The sequence below is a fragment of the Lemur catta genome, chromosome 23 (genome assembly GCF_020740605.2).
Source record: "Lemur catta isolate mLemCat1 chromosome 23, mLemCat1.pri, whole genome shotgun sequence".
In the NCBI taxonomy this organism is placed as follows: domain Eukaryota; kingdom Metazoa; phylum Chordata; class Mammalia; order Primates; family Lemuridae; genus Lemur; species Lemur catta.
In genome coordinates, this window is record NC_059150.1 from 826,154 (window position 1) to 843,419 (window position 17,266).

The 17,266-nt window shown below is 38.2% G+C and overlaps 1 protein-coding gene across 3 annotated transcripts in view; it reads right to left on the bottom strand.

Moving 5' to 3' along the window:
• Positions 1–614: 614 nt before the first annotated feature.
• The window catches only part of DENND1B (DENN domain containing 1B), a 232,323-nt gene continuing 215,671 nt past the window's right edge, over positions 615–17,266 (bottom strand). For all 3 annotated transcript variants that reach the window (XM_045536506.1, XM_045536504.1, XM_045536505.1), the window contains 3 exons: positions 7,281–7,360; positions 6,229–6,445; positions 615–5,530 (listed from right to left, as the gene is read on the bottom strand). In XM_045536506.1, coding sequence (XP_045392462.1) covers positions 4,988–5,530; positions 6,229–6,445; positions 7,281–7,360 — 840 coding nt within the window. In that variant the 3' untranslated portion in view covers positions 615–4,987. The remainder of the gene's footprint in view (positions 5,531–6,228; positions 6,446–7,280; positions 7,361–17,266) is intronic.

Sequence of the window (17,266 nt, forward strand, 5' to 3'; positions counted from 1 at the left end):
TGAGTCGGTGTTTACAGGTATCTGCTACCAAGTTGAGCAAAAAGCTCAGGGTTTCAGTCCTTCTAAACAGTTCTTCCTCTAAAGCACAAGAAATAAGCTCTGGAAAAGTTCAATTTTGAACCCTGCTTGTGGCTTTTATGTAAAAAAGCTTTATGCATTTTAAGTTACAGAACTCATGCAGTTGGTATTGGCTGCTGTTATAGGCACTGCTGAAAGCACTGAAGTGTAACAGATTCAAGAAGCCTCGTTTTTGGTGTACGATTGTTGAATGGTTCTCAGAAATAACCTTATGGGACTTACACTACTGGAAGGGGGTGGTGACTAGACAGGTGATGCATTTAACATGCACAGTGTTCTAATCTTGTCTTGACCTAAATGTCATAATCAAGCAGAGGATATATTTGTTAGTGCAGCTCAACAAGGCTCGCATGTGAGAACTGAAACAACAGATGAATAGACTTACAGGGTCATCATATCAAAGAGGTAATCATTCGTGATTTTTGCAACATTTTAACATTAAAAAATTGTATATCTTCAATCACATCATTTAACTAAAATGTGGCTTGAACAAAAACATAGCTCTCCGGATGTAAAGCATTCTGTCGACATTGCTGTTCAGTACCTTGCTTTATTTTTTTGGTATGTTTGTCTGTTGCATCCAGAGCTACAGGTTTTTTCCACAGTGCTTCTCTGCCTCGTTCAAGTATAATAAAGGTAGAAATCTATAGAAGCTCTAAGGTTAAACAAACTGTACATCATACAAAAAATTAACTTAATTTACAGTCGAAAAGTATTGGCAATGCCCTTTATAAATCTTAGCAAAGATTCATCACAAAGGATATCACAGTCTACACACGTGGTCATCACCTTACAAACGCCGTTTCGACTTCTGTGGTGCAGAACTATCTGTCACGTGTACATGCGTAGCATCAGCAATTTGTACCATATACATTTCCTGTAAAGTAACAGTATTGTCACCACTAAGGTGCAGGATTTTCTTATTGCATATTCACTGTTGCTGAGGCAGCTAGCTATGATACAGTAACCAATATCCATAATTACTTTAAATAAACAGAAAAATTTCTCCAGCCTACAATATAGAGAATATATTTTTTCTAAAATCACAAAGAACATTGCTACATACAGTTTTACGCAAATACTGAAAAACATGACCTTAAGGCACCTGCTAGGCAAGCAGATGTGCGTACTTACAGGAACTAAATTACATAAAGAAAAAATATTGCACGAAATCCTATTATTTTCAAAATAAAATGCCTCTACATAATTCCTTATTTCTTCACTAAATCATAAGGTTAACTGGTTTGCTCAAAACCATTCTGCCTCTTACGTAAGCTTTAAGAAACACACACTGACAGTATCCCTGGCCTGGGCAGAGGAAACACACTCAGACTGACACACAGTTTGCAAAACTATTTCTCACACTGAGAAGTGCTCAGAGAAAATTAGATTGGGGAATTCATTTTATATTCTTAAATATTCGGAGTTACAAATACCTTCTCAGAATCAGGGCTTTTATGCATACCAAGCAAAATGGAATTCATGTTAGAAAATTTACTTATCAAAATAATCAATCCTTTCCTGAAAATCCAAATATTCTAGAAGAGAATGAAGGTTTGCTGATTGTAAGAATAGTCACAGTTTTCTCCGCTTGATCAGGAGTCTCTCCTTCACCTTATTTAAGAAACAACTGATTCACTGTCTGTCCTGGGTCCTACTGTTAGGATATGTAACACAGAGTCCTAATAACAACACTGTCATAGACAGTTTTAACTTAAAGGGGAGTGACTGTTTCTAGAGTATGATGTCATCAAAATCAAAAGCAGTAAAAACTGGATTCCCATTGACCTGCGTCCACACCCTCAGTTTTATTCCTCCGTGCGTGTTGAAAGGAGCCTCGTCCCCTTACAGAGAGCCCGGTGCTGTCCGGGTATCCGGCAGATTTTCAGATACAGACACTCAGCAGCATCTAAGAGTGTCTGAATCTGTCCTTCAAAAGTGGGTATCTTAGCAGCATTGTTGTACTTAGCATAATAATTGAGAAAGTTGACACAATAGAAAGGGTGCTATGTTTCCATTCTTAGAGTATGCTTTCAGTTAAGCAGTCATAAAAACAAACTTTTTTTTCAGTGTCAGAATCTTGGGCTAATAACTTCTAAGCAAAGTATACTGTTGGTGCTATTGTTGTTATTAACAGATTGGCAGTTCCTTTTCCTGTAATTGGTTCCTTCAGAGCAAAGACTATTGTCAATTATTTTACTTCTGTTCATCCTCAGTGACTGTATCTTGTATGTGACTGGCACAAAAAGTAAGTATTGTCTAAGTGAATGAGTAAGTAATTTCTAATCAAGAAAATAACCATGCTGTATTTGGTACCATTCTAGTAATATGTGCCAAAATAGGCAACTATCAAAATATACCACTTAGCAACATTTTCACTCAACAAGACACTAGCTCCTAAGGTCACACACCCCTTCCTCACCCCCCGGAGCTGCCCAGGATGCAGCATCTAAGGGCACAAGGACAACAGTGAGAGTCGGGACTCGGGTTCGAGGCCACACAAAAGACTCTGTAGCAAAGGCAAACGTCTTAGGAGTTCAGACAATTCTGCTGTACAATAGCTATTACTTCCTTGAAAATTAATTTCAAACAGCAGAGGACCTTTTAAATATTTGGTTTAGTTACAGGCATTGCAGAAAATAAGACAACACTTTCATTTATTTCAGAACTCACCCTCATTTCCCTTCATGCTCACTCTGCCCACCATAGTCCTGGGAAGTCTGGTTTGAGAGAAGTCTTTGAATACTCAAAATTGTAATGATTTGAATTATTAATACTTGCTACTAGTAGTCTGGATTTTTTTCAAGAATAATATGTAGAGTTTTTATTTTTGCTTTTGTTTTTAACATGGAATAAAACAGCCAATTTTGCATGTTAAAATAAGGCACAAATCACTGTAAAGTACCTTGAGAGGATTCTGTTATTTGTGAATGGGTAAATATCCTCAACCAGCACAGCATTACAGCCAGACATCTTGTGAGGTGGCAAAGATACAAAAAGAATTCAGATTTCTGAGGCCACAATGTTTATTATGTAAATGGACGAAGCCTCAAATCTGGCCTACGCTACACTCAACGGTTATCTCGTTCTTCAGAGTGTGAGTTCTGAAAATAAAAAACCCACTTCACATTTCCAAATTCATCTTAAAAGGTGGCTTTACATTCTTTGCACAAATTATGAAGAATATTTGCCAAGCAGATTAACAACCAGAGCAACCTTTTTTCCTTCTCGTTTAAAACAGTTCTTTTGATACGTGGGCTACTTCCATTAAATACTTCAGTAAGGTAGGTTGGAATTGTGTAATGATCACATAAAAGCAAAATTTGACAAGAACTTTGTCTTCTGTGTAAAAAAAAAAAAAGGATTACACACTTTTTTACTTAATATATACAGAGTCTATCCTTATAAGAAAAACCAGATTCCTCTTTCTTCATAATCAAGAATGAATAATTGTCTCAAATAAAAGATATTCATTTAGACCCTGAAAACTAGATTTTAAAAAACTTGGTCATTTTCTTTAAATAATTTAAAGACTGACCTTAATAAATATTTTTAAGCAATGTTTTTAACAAAACCCCCTTCTAGGATTTTAAATGAAATTATATTCTTTCAGCAAATATTTCAGAATATAGTTTCTCAAACTTCTTTTCTAAAAAGACAATTTAAAAAAAAAAGATGGGGGGATGTATAGAGTAGATATTCTGAACCTGTAACAACAAATTAACTATAACGTCAGTGGTTTTTCCCTGATTCTACCTGTCAGTCTAGTCTATCATGAAGTCATCAGCACATGATTCCTGCTCAGATGAATCCAGTCCAGGACGGTCTGAGAAACTGCCACAACCAGGAGCAGCCTGAGGAAACAGGCCCGGTAACGTACTGCGGTGTCCTGCACAGGGTCCTGGGACAGGAGACAGCCACTGGGGAAGGACACACTGACTGTCCTCAATATTGGTTCATTCATTGTGGCGCACAATGTTAACAATAGAGAAATAACGGTGACTGGTGGGAACTCTGGGTACTATATCTTTGTCTTTTTCCTGTGAGTCAATTATTACAAAGTCAAGTATTTTTAAAAAGTAAATTTGAGATGATGATATGAAATATTTTGATAGAGAATTATTAGTTAAGAAAAAAAAAGATTTTTATCAGGACAGTTGACGTTGCATTTGGCTTTCGTAGGGTGGACCCCGGCAGCAAAGGCAGACAGAGACTGGAAACTGTCTCGCTTGTAAACAGAAGTTGTTAACTTCACATTAGGATTCAGCACTTCATATATTTCACTGAATACAAGGTAAGTGTAGACCTTTATATTTTTTGGGAAACATGGCTACAATGCCCTTAAATAAGCAAATTAAGTATTTCTATAAAAGAGCTTTTTAATCTTGAAAAAAATGAATTTTAACCTTGATTTGATGAATAGAAAATGTCATTATTGCTCTGAACACCAATAACTTATCCTTCAAACTTTACACATAATTTCATAAATTATATAAGTATGCTTAATACAGCTTTAAGATTAAGGCAATTAGTGGGTTAACAGTTTCAGGCTAGTTTTGATACTTTGATCAGTTCATGCTCAACCAGATCAGTACAGTAGCGACTGGTCATGTGCACAGGTGACGTCTGCAGACTTAGTTAACTAAGGTGAGTGGCAGTAAGCACCAAATGCTGGGAGATCACAGGTTCAACATACACATAATACTAGTACCTGATTTAAGAGCACAGTAGAATAATTTGCTTTATATTTAAAAATCAATAGATAACACATATCCATGAAATGAACACAAGTGGGGGAAATACATGTTCCCCATGGAAAAAAATTAAATAGTAGTAAGAGTTGTTGTCATTCCTACGAGTAGTTCTGTTTATTATTCAGATGACATAGAATCCCAGAGTGTCTCCAGACCTAAGCTTGGTGTCCACCTGCGTTGTCCTCGGCGATGCTCAGGCCCTGCTGGAAGTCGGACGTCATCCGACACAGCGACACGACCTCGTGCAGCAGCCCGCCAGCGCCTGATCTCTCTGGGGCTCCTTTCCCTTCTTTTTCCCAAGGAACGAAAGTAGACGGATGCCGCCCAGGGCTGGGGCTAAGCAGATCCTCTGGAATCGGACGTAGTGTTGCCTGCTTTTCTGTTTTTCCTCCGTCAGTTTGGGAAACCTCCGGGGCCGCGAGCTGGAGATCCACCCCTGCAGCTGCAGCCGGCTCTGCCGTCCCCGTCACCGCAGGGCCACCCCCGCTGTCCGCACCACGTTGCTTCTCACTGGTTTCCTCTCTCAGGATGAACAGGGCGTCAGTCAACCCACTGGAGGAGACTCGCTTCCTGGGGGACGGAGGGAGGTGCTTGCCGTGCAGGGCGCTGTCGTCCTGCCCCAGGTTCCACTCGGCCTGGTCCCCAGAGCCACCGCCAAGGAGAGCCAGGTTGTTCTCACTGGGAGCGTTGGATTTATTCTAAAAGAAGAAACAACAAATACAGAAAACTTTCAGTAAGCATTAATTTAGCAATTTTTGTTTTCCACTTTGAAGTCAACACTTCAAGGCGGGGAACTTGTTGAAGTCCCCCCCAGAGCTCTGTTAACAGGGACAGACTTTGGTTTTCAGGTCCTTGCAGTTGTCGCCTTCCAAATCCAAACGAGGTTGTATTACTAATGGCAAGTTCTGGAGTCGCTGCCAATCAATCAGAACAACATTGCCATTACTCACACTTCTGCATTTCCTGTTTCTAAAGCATTTAGTTTAATTTGTTTAAAATACTCATTTTTGAAGTACTACAATGGGAAAAAATGACCTAAATGAATGCATATGTTAAAAATTTTTTTGCACTCAGGAAGTAAAGACAAAAAAGTGGACTGCTTTCACGTTTAAAAATTTACCCAGAGAAGACGACTGTAAAACTAGATTGCAAAAACACATTTCTGCCTAACAAAAGAATTTCGATAAACATCAGTAACCACCAGAAATAGGTGACAGAGAAAAAATAGTAGGATTTTATTACTAGAAATAATTCTTTAGTGATTAAATTTTACCATGTTTCAAATGTTTTCACATTTAACTATTTAGAAGTCAACTATTTCTACCAAATTTTAAGAGTATAAGATCAGGAAATCACAGCAAGGACAAGAATGTTTTAAGTGGAAAAATCAACTAACCGTAGGTTTGTAATCAATATCATCCATTGATCTAAAAAAATCCAAGCTCTTGGCAGCCGCCAGCTTTCCCTGGTCGGAGCTGTGTGTGCTCAGGGTATCCAGGATCTCGCCCAGCAAGTCCATCTCGCCCGGGTACGGCGTCTTCGCTCTGGTTTCAACAGAGTCGTCACTTTCATAAAAATAAGCAGAAGCTTCTTCGCCATCTTCCGAAGACAGCCTGAAACACACACAGTAGTAGACACACAACCACATGTGCTGCAGGTCAGGAGTATAGTACCAATTACATTCAATTAATGAGAGTTTTAAAATCAAAGTGATATTTCACTGGCAAAGAACAAAATTGATAATTGGTTCATTATAAAATTCTTTAAAGTGATGTACATATCAATTTGATTACTGGACAATTTAAGTACATGCAATAAGAACAAGCAAAACGTTTATTATACCTCATCAATCTGAAGTTAGCAGTAGGACTTTTAACGCAGTCTAACTCTGTGGAATTTGGGACTATTACTTTAGGAATATTAGAGTGAACACTTGGAAAGTTTGCTGTAGCCCAAGTTCACTTTCAATATTTTATATGGTTTCCCGTTAGACAAGAAGGCACATTCCCTTACATACAGAAATACTTAATGCAGGAAAAAATCCATTTTGTCATCCCCATGTATCTTAAGATTGTTAAATATGTATTATTTCCCTTATATTAAAATTAAACACTGTTTACTAAATATTCCTCTCCTGTTGTCACCATGGACTTGAGTCTCCTCCCTGTTCCTGATCCTCAACCTCCCCTCTTTAGTCTGAGGGCAAGAGCCGAACCTGGGTGGGCTTCTGTTTCCTTCAACACTATCCCCGAGAGCTCTGGAACCGTTACCACTTTCCCAGAGCAAGATAGTTCAGGTCCCTCTTGCTTCCCTGTCCCAAGACACCCCCCACGGCCTCCCAAGGAAGCACAATCTGAGTTCGAAGGGCACATTCTTTGCAATCTCCCTAACAACCTACACTCCTGCCAGTGCACCATACCAGGTAGGATACCCAACTCTGTCACGTACTTGCTTGCTCTTTCACTGTCATCATCATCCTCATTATTCAGAGCACCATCGAGGCTCTTAAGAGGTCTTTTTAAGCGGGCCTAGAAAAACAAATTGAAAATAAATAGGCATTAGCAGTTTACAATAAGTCTGTATAGTGAATTTTATTAATAAATGAACAGTGAGAGTGAAGGAAAACATGGCAGAGTGGAGGTGACCTCCCGGATTCCTGCTCCCAGCGAGGGAGGCGTGGATCTCAGTCTGCTGCAAGTGAGTGGATTGCTCCCCCGCAAGAACAGCGCAGTGAATCAGGGAGAATCGGCGGGGGACACAAAAAGCAGGAAAAAGACAAGGTGAGCGAGAGATAGGATCGTGAAATCTGGAGAGTGCGAGACCATCACTAGAGAGTAGAGCAAGGGAGGTGGGGTCAGTCCCCCAGGAGGACGTCCTGCCTTGCCCCTGCCTTGCACCTGCCCCAAGTTGGTGCAAAGTCACCGCGGGAGACAAGCCATATATGACAAACCCACAGCCAACATCACACTGAGCAGGGAAAGACTGAAAGCCTTCCCACTTAGAACTGGAACCACACAAGGCTGCCCACTGTCCCCAATGCTATTCAACACAGTGCTGGAAGTCCCTGCGAGAGCAATCAGGCATCACTCTTTGCAGATGATAGGGTATTATATCTAGAAAACCCCAAGGATTCAACCAAGAGACTCCTGGAACTGATAAATGAGTTCAGTAAAGTCTCAGGATACAAAATCAATACACACAAATCGGAGGCATTCATATACACCACTAACAGTCAAACTGAGAACCAAATCAAAGACTCAATACCCTTCACCATAGCAACAAAGAAAATAAAGTACCTAGGAATACCTTTCACTAAGGAGGTAAAAGACCTCTACGGGGACAACTATGAAACACAGAGGAAAGAGACAGCAGAGCACGTACACAGGTGGAAAACCGTAAGGCAATGGAAGATGACGTTTGGTGCACTGTGGACTAGAACCCGTGTTGGGGCACGGAACTGTTTAAGGGGTCCCTTACAACTGCAGTTACCCTTTTGATCACTAGATGGCAGACACATACTAAGAAGGCAAAAGACCAGGAAGTTGAATCCGTGGGGGGCTTTGGAGAGCTGGTGGGGGAGCCAGGCCAGGGCTGGACCTGGACTCGCAGGTCCAAATACTGAAGAGCAACAGAGCCATGTAATCCACAAATGCTCACGGAGAACCTGCTGCATGCGGCCACCGTGCACTCCCTGGAAATAAGGGGGCGGCCGCTGTGGCTTTCCCTCACGGCTCACTGTCCCTTCGCTGCAACACCTTCCACCCATTTACCGCGGGCTACCGCCGTCCACCCTGGGAGGCCCATTCCTATGAAAGGCAGTCCTTCTGCTCAAGACATTTAAAAAATATAGGTTGAAAAATGTCAAAATATTAAATATAATACAAGTTATTGATAAAAAAACTTCTTAGTGCTCATGGTGTGAATATAATCAAATTTAATCTTTTTGATCATAGAAACTTACAGGAAAAACCATTAATACCGATCATAATTAAGGTGATATTAAACTGTAAATATTCCTAATAATGGAAAAGTGGGTCCAGTCAACAGACTACTAATATTAGCAATATAGAATTGTAATTACGTACTATAAGCAATGGTAAAATCTGGGATCAAAGGAGAAGGCACAGAAATTTTAAGTGTACGGACCCTGCGCCAGCTACATTAACAAAGGTTATGTGGGGAGTATGCAAATTAGCAATGCTCCTAGGAGGCAGCACTATATAAAATAAGGGTTCATTTTTTCATGTAAAACACATCATAAGAAAACTAAATAGCTTTATCACTAATACAAAGAACTAAAATAACATGGGGAACTAGATGTCACACATGCTCAATCAGACACCTACTAGGGTCTAAATACACGTAATTACAAAACTTTGCTCCCATGAAAATGTAAAATGTGAACATCTAGTGTACTTTATGCAGTTTATGTATATAATCATGAAATGGACATTCATTTGACAAAGGATGCTTGCTAAGAATGTGAAAAGCAACTACATCAATGAAGAAGAAAGGTCATCAACACGGAATGAAGCTCACTAGAGAAGACACTCTTCCAGGGGCGCTGACCCTACAGCTAGACATTGAATGAAAGGAGGTGAATAGGCCGGCAAAGATAAGAAGGCAAGGTGTTTTATATGGAAGAAAAAGATGTAAAAAGTGTACACAGAAAGGCACAGGAGTAGGACCATGTCACAAAACCATGGAACTTAATGTTTCAATAGACCTCAAGAAGTTTTGTGTTATATACATATTAGGAAATATAACAATGTGTAGTAAATATAAATCCAGCTCAAATTATAGTAAGATCCTATTATATTCCTACAGTCATACATCTATGACATTTCTGGCAATTTCTTTCCCTGGGGCGATACTAATAGGCGGCAGAAGCAGATGCTACAAAGACAAGACTGGCTTTTCCTTTCCTCAACACCAACACTCATCTGTGACAAAGTTTTAAAGCAGTTCTATATACACAATCAGAGGAAAATTGTCCTTTCTATATCCTAAGACACCTGCGGAAAAAAATAAGAATTTGTCTACAAAAATTAGGTACTTTTGGAATAAAGAACTATTGTTAATTTAATCAAAACCCTTACAAATTAAAAAGGTAAAACAGGAAAAACTTTTACACAGTTAAACACGAGAGAAAACAGTGAGGAAAAATATTAGTGATGTGATTACTGGTGTCGAGTCTAGAGTGGTAATATATCCATTAGATTTACTAGATGGAAAAATTGAGTACCTTTGTTTTTGTTTCAAAACTTTGTAATAAATGACATGGCAATATATCTGAAGAGTAAAATTATAACATTAAAAAGATATATGTCATCCTTAAAATACCTCAAAATATTATACTGAACATGTTTACGTAAGTATGATTATCTTCCACTATATCTTTTTAATATACTAAGTATTGTTCAGCAGAGCTAAACATTTTAAAAATGAAGTCCCAGCCAGTTACTGAAAGGATTTGGTCTTGAATTATTCCTTGTATAGAATAATATTCTTGAATAATGTTATGACAACATAAGCATCTCCATGTCTATTCTACTGTGTTTCTAAAAGAGACTACTCTGAAAGGTGCTCTGAGTTTTGTTTGCTGTTATCTTCTTTTAAGGAAAGTACTATAGAATGTCCACTAGAGGGCACTATTGTAATCCACAACTGATAAACATTTAATTATAATCAAATTTGACATGTTGGAAATTAATATTTTGATAGAGGAACAAAAGAGAAAATAACTCTTTCAAATTAACAGTATATCCATATTTTTCAAAGTGTACTGAAAAGATCAACTTTATAATATAGTTATTGACATTAATATTAGACTACATACAATCTATATGAAACACCCGACACTGGCATGGAGACTGCTAAAATGTGTTTTCATTTAGGCAAAATTTCTTGTAAGTGTCTGTTAAAGGAAGTTTGCTCGCTTATTTCAAGAGTTTTGTCATTTGAAACCTTCTAAGAGATTACCTTATCACTTTAATCTAACATTTTAAGCTTGATAATAATAGTGTTCTAAATATTGAGCCAAATGGAGTGCTAAAAATATACAGTTAATATTGTTCTATCATAATTTGGCTAAACTTATTTGTATTATTTTGTAAAATTTAATTTACAAAATATTTTTTCCCATTATCTTCCCCCATCAGGTCACAATTATATTTCTCATCTTTTGATTTATAATCACTTTCTTCTTTGTCAAAAGCAAGTGGCTACTTCCCTCTGTAAATAATGATATGACATTTCTCGCCTGACCAATAAAGCAGACTGTTCAATGGACTGTAATTTGTACAAAGATCCTAACAAGTGAACCATTTTCTGAAATCTACTGTCACCTGAGCAAGAAACACTACCTTTAATTACCACTCATTCATTACCAGAGTTGAGTGAATTCCTATGAAGGAAAGTGTCACTGTACAATACTATAAACCACATCCTAATAGACATCCCATGGTTTATAAAGCTTAGGAACTAAGTAATTTAAGAGAATCTAAGTTATCTTTTAAGTTTCACAGAAACTTAATTTCATCTTCATTTTAAAATATGAGATTTATTATCTGTAAGACAAACTATCGGACTGCTCATATTTTTTCAAAGATACCAACACACTGGAATTTCTCTTATTCTCTATTCAACCAAAACAAGGTTCTGAAATGCCTTCCTGACAAGTCTCTGCATGCAGAAAAGCACATATAACTTCTGAGCATATTTTTAAAGATGAAAATATATTACTCATCAATTATAAAATGAAGTCATAGCTGTTGTGCTATATTCCAAAAATCCATGAGAATTTGATTTATAAGCCATTAAATATACAAAGACTAAAAAGAGCAGTTTCATTAAGTGTGCTCTTAACCTTGCATAATGGATACGAATGGAAAATCACATAGATCCTATTTTATGGTGAAAACACCTTTCTTATTTGTGCATTCAAAAGATAACTATTTCAATCTCAAACAGTCTGTATGTGACTATATTAAAAATGAGAATAAATGTCTCCTAGTTTAATAGTGCTTGGTCTTATTAATAGAAATTACGACTATTAAACATATTTCGATAGTAAACACTATATTTGGGTAAGTCCTCACACTACATTCCAAGTGTATTTATCAACAGGCACACTACACTGCTTTATATCACAGTACAAATGAAAAATAACTTTGCGTTTATATTTTATCATGCTGCTTTTATATAATTAATTGGATAGGTTGAAAATCCGAGTAGGCTGCTGTTTGTCCCAGACAGGCAATAGTTAAAAGTGCTATGTGTGCCAGGGTTTTAATAGGGCTTAACAACAAAAAGCTTCAATCCTCTACTTTCAGAGGTTTTGTTGCCGTGACTGTGCCTTGCTTAGGGCCATCCATCTGTTAATGTCGCCTCTAACACAGCGGAGCTCTCGTGCTCGCTCACCAGTGTGGCTGGTGTCTGTGTGTCTCATGCAGATACACATTATCGTTGCTAGAGTAAACCAAGAATGGCTAATATTATTAAAAATGGAGCAGTATTTTAGATATATATATAAATTTTTCGTATTACGTGAAGGAATGTCTTATGCTTGGAAAATTCTAACAAATGTTTACAAGTAAATATTTTTAAACATAATTTCAGATGATAGACTTAATGATCTAAATATTGTTCACTAATTCTTCAGTATTATGTTCTAAAACAAAACCCACGAGGGAAGGTGAGTGCAGAGTCAGGATTAAAAGTGTTCTGCACCGTGACCAGTGGCAGTATTCTCACCGGCCGCCGCCGGCCCTGTTTTCAATAAAACCAGCGGAGGATCCTCTCCCGGGAGTCCTGTTAGGCCGGGCTGCGGCTGGAACTGTCATCTCTGCACAAAAGGGAAAAGGGTTGCTTTCTACAAATGTGACGCCTAATTGGGAGAGCTTCATGGCTGGACCCTTGACATTTATTTAAGCCTCATCAACAAAATGGGAAGTAACCATACTAATTAGCAGACCGGCACACAAATTACTGTTTGCTAGAGGTGGGCTATAGATTCATAATCTTTTCCAAAATAAGCTAAATAATGTAACACAGGCTTAAAACAAGACACATTTAGATCTTGTCTTCTACAGCACCCAGATTATAATATTTTACTTTAAAATACATTCTTGCAATTCAAATTATAATAATCCTATTTTTCACCTTTTGAAAACAGATGAAAATAAAGTCTTTTGCTGACAAATCTAGCTGAAAACTGGCAATGGGAGATTCTTTTTATACACTGAGGTATATAAAGGATATTATATCCAATATCAAATTGGATAACTGAATGGACTAGGATGGGATGAGTCAAGATCATATTCTTTACTTAATTTTACTGATAATAAAATGACACAAAGTTTCATAAACTTATAAGTAAAGGATTTCTTACTACGATAAGTTGTCTATTTCTTTTCAGATAATATACTGGGATCTATAGTCATCTTTACTTAGAATGAAGGCAGATAATTTTAGGGGTCCCCACGACTTTAGAGGATTATTAGTGACTCTGGATAGTAACTACCAAGAGAGGAGAAAGTCGGGTGGTGCCATTGCTAACAAAGACCTGGAACTCAAGGTATATGTACAGTGTACATATAAATGAATAGCCACCAATTACTGAGTACCTATTATGTAGCAGCTATTTTATTAAGATATACATTATCTATAACGCCTACTGCATTCTAAAAAAAATTACATGTATTGTTATACCATTATACAAATGTAGAAACTTCGGCTTAGCGATGTTTTGTTTTGCCCCAATGCTAACTGCTAGTACCTTTCTCAAAGTTATGTTTGGCTGTCAATTCCATATCCTTCTCCACAATCACTCCACATGACAGTGGTTAGGTACTTAAGTTCTAGAATCAGTCTGCCCGTTTTCGAATTTCTACTATGTTATTTATGACCTGTAGGACTTCAGCCACATTTCTTAATCTCTCTGCTCCCCTGTTTCTGAATGTGAAAAGTGGGGTAATGGTTTCCACTCAGGACTGTGGGAAGTTTGACACGAATCGTGCTACACACACCAACACACGGGCAGCCTCACCGTCCGTCTTCCCCAGGTTTGCTGAGGCTTTTATATGATTTCAACTCTGTAAGAATTGAGGTTTAGAAAACAGCAGTAAGAACATGAAAATTATCTGGATTAAAAATCCCAACGGTTTCTATAGTATCTTGCTTGCTTTTAGGTAATTAAATTTACCACATGGCGAATCTTCAAAGAGAATTTGGTTACTGAAAGAACCAAACAGAAGATGATACGCAGACCGTGGCTCCTTGTGAGGCGTAACTAAGACCAGCTCTAACGTGAGAAAGTGATGCTCCTCTTCCAGCTCCAAGAGCCTTACAGTAGAAAGGGGACAGTGTGTTTTATTTCCACTTGTAGCCATTGTTATTTTTTTATGAGCTTCTATGGCTAGGTAACTAAGCTGTCTTCGAGAGAGGTATTAATGAGATTGAACATTTCAAATAATAGAAACTACATAGAAGAGACCAAGTGAAGAAAACCAGATTTCTGCTTCCCAAAATAAGATCCTTGCCTCTACGAGGCACGCCCACCAGAGTGTGAGCTCTTGGGACAACGAAATCATCTGTGGATCCGCAACGTCGACCCTATTTCCCGGAATGACTGTGGAAGTCCTGAGCAACTTAAACAAACAAAAAACAAAACAAATACAGAAAACCTTGTGCATCATGAATCACGCTGTTGTGCTTTTTCTTCACTTTGGCTGCTAAGCAAGGGATGGGCCCTCAGGCTTCTTACTGCACTTACTCATCTCTGTCTTACATTTATCAATTTAAATAAAGCTTAATCTTTTATTCTGTGATTCTTTGTAAGATGTCAAATTATTTTCAAATTACTTTTGGAAATAAGGGTAATATAAACGAATAAATAAACATTGGTGTTTCTGACATACTTATTGATAGATTCTGCCTTTAACTACACCTAACTACTCCCAGAAATACTTACATATTTAGCTGAAAATCTTAATATGCTCAGATCCTAACATGAGTACACTCAGAGAATTAGGAGTGAGAGAACTCATGGATTTGGTGACCATCATAGAACAGGGGGTTGCGGGCTCAGCATCAGCCTTCCAACTCTGCCGTAACACTGGGTCATAGCTCCGTTACATCAGCGGGACTAGATTAGCTCCCAACAGTGAGCCAAGGGGGATTCTGCAGATCAGACAATAAAGAAAAGGCAGTGGACTGTGGCTGTTCCATCTTCGTTTCCTTGCCCAGCGCGCAAACAGTACATCTTAAGTTATTCCCACTTGTAGCCTTTTCTGTCTGTGTAAGCGGCTCAGTCCTCACATGAGAATTAAGGCAACAGCAACCCAACAGGGTGGGCTGATCTTAAACTTATCAAGTTTCAGATCTGTGATAACCTAGGCAGTTAAAAATATAGATTTGTTTTTCTTTTTCTTTCTTTTTTTTTTTTTTGCAAAGATGACTTTTTAGCCAACAGTATTACGATAGTCCCCCTTTATCTGCGGGGAGTATGTTCAAGACCCCTAGTGGGTGCCCAAAACCACAGATAGTAGCAAACCCTATATTAGTATGATTTTTCCTATATAAGACCCTCACCGGGTGCCTAAGAAAACCATATAGTACCAAACCCTAACTATACTACATTTTTTCCTATACATACATACCTATGATAAAGTTTAATTTATCAATTAGACACACTAAAAGATTAACAATAATAAAATAGAGCAATTATAACAATACTCAGAACGGCATGCAATTTAAAGCTTATGAATTTTTATTTCTGGAATTTCTCATTCGATATTTTGGGACCACGGCTGATTGTGAGTAAGTGAAGTAGTGAAAGGCAAAACTGAAAGGGGGGAACTACTGAATAAGGCAATTAGAAATAGAAGACACCTTGTGAAATGTCACAGTCCTCAAAACCCCATTTCTGAGGCCTGCTCGCCCCTCCGACTCCTGCTGCCCTCCGCTGTCCCCAGCAATGTGGCCCTCCCCCTGCCTCTCTGGCTGGAATTTACAGAACCAGAGACCAACACCTGGTCCAAGTGAGCTTGTTCCATTTTGTCCATAAGAAACTGGATTCCAGAATTGTTATCCATTTCTAGTATCTGCTTCAACTTAGTGCCTGCCTGCAACATCTGTGTCGGGCACAGAGAAGCAGAGAAAGCCAGTCTACAGAAGTAGCACGCACAGCACACAAAGAGAACAGGCCTGGTACAGGCGCTGCAGGGGGTGGGCAGAGGGAGGGAGACGGGAAAAGGGAGAGGAGGAAGGAGAGAAGGGGAGAGGGAGAGGAGGGAGGAAGAGGAGCGGAATAGGATGGGGAGAGGAGCTGACACTCTTCCCTGACTGCGTGTCCCTTTTCCTAGCTAGTTCCGGTCCTACCAGAGGTCCACACATGTCCATGCACTTGGCTGCCCTAAGCAATACTTGTATCCTTATTAAAAATGCCCTGATACTGTCTTTTTTCATTTGTGTGAGTTCACTAGCACTATACAATAATTCAAATCAAGGATTAGATGACAATTTCAATTTAAGTGTACCATGCTCTCATTTTATAAATAAGCTACTGGCCACAAATTGGCTATCATTTCAGAGCAATATTAACTATCAACTCAAAGAATTAGCATTAGCCTTGTACACAAAGCACGGATTCTGGGAGCCTTGGGGAAGAATATTAAGGGAGAAAGGTAGCACAGAAAAAACTGTCAGAGGGCCAAAAATTTAGCCTTTTGACATACAGATATGAGTCTAAAACTAAACAATCAAATGTCAAAAAACACAAGCAAAACATTATCATAAATATTATTAGGTCACAAATGATTGCCATATGAAGTCTTGAAAAATTTAACTGTTAAAATACATACAACGCACAGATATATACACCTATTTAAATAATGGGACACACACAAACAGAAACATATATACTGGGTATATACATTTCCTGAAACTCAGGTATTTTTCACTTGAAAAGTAAAGATCAAGATTGTTATTCAGACACTATCAACATCTGCATCATAATTCTAAATATGTTGGTTTAACAAATTCCTACATACCAAGCAGGAAAATCATGTTAGAATTCTTAACACAATAAGCCCAACTTCTCTTAATTCTTGTTAGAGTCATCATTTTTGTCATGTCCACTTGCAAACCATAAAATGCTAATGAATGCAGATGACAGAATTAATGATATTATAACCCATAACAGCCATGAAGATTCAAAGGTATACAATGAATGCAACCTATTGTTCCGTAAGGTTTTGTGGAACCTAATACAATTTTCTCCATCAGAATGTACAGTGTGAGGATGATAATTAATAATACCATACACTAGAAATTTGCTAAGAGAGTAGATTTCAGGTGCTTTTACCGTACACACAAGAAAGGTAACCGTGAGGTGAGGGATGTGTTAATTTGCTTGAGTGCGGTCATCACTT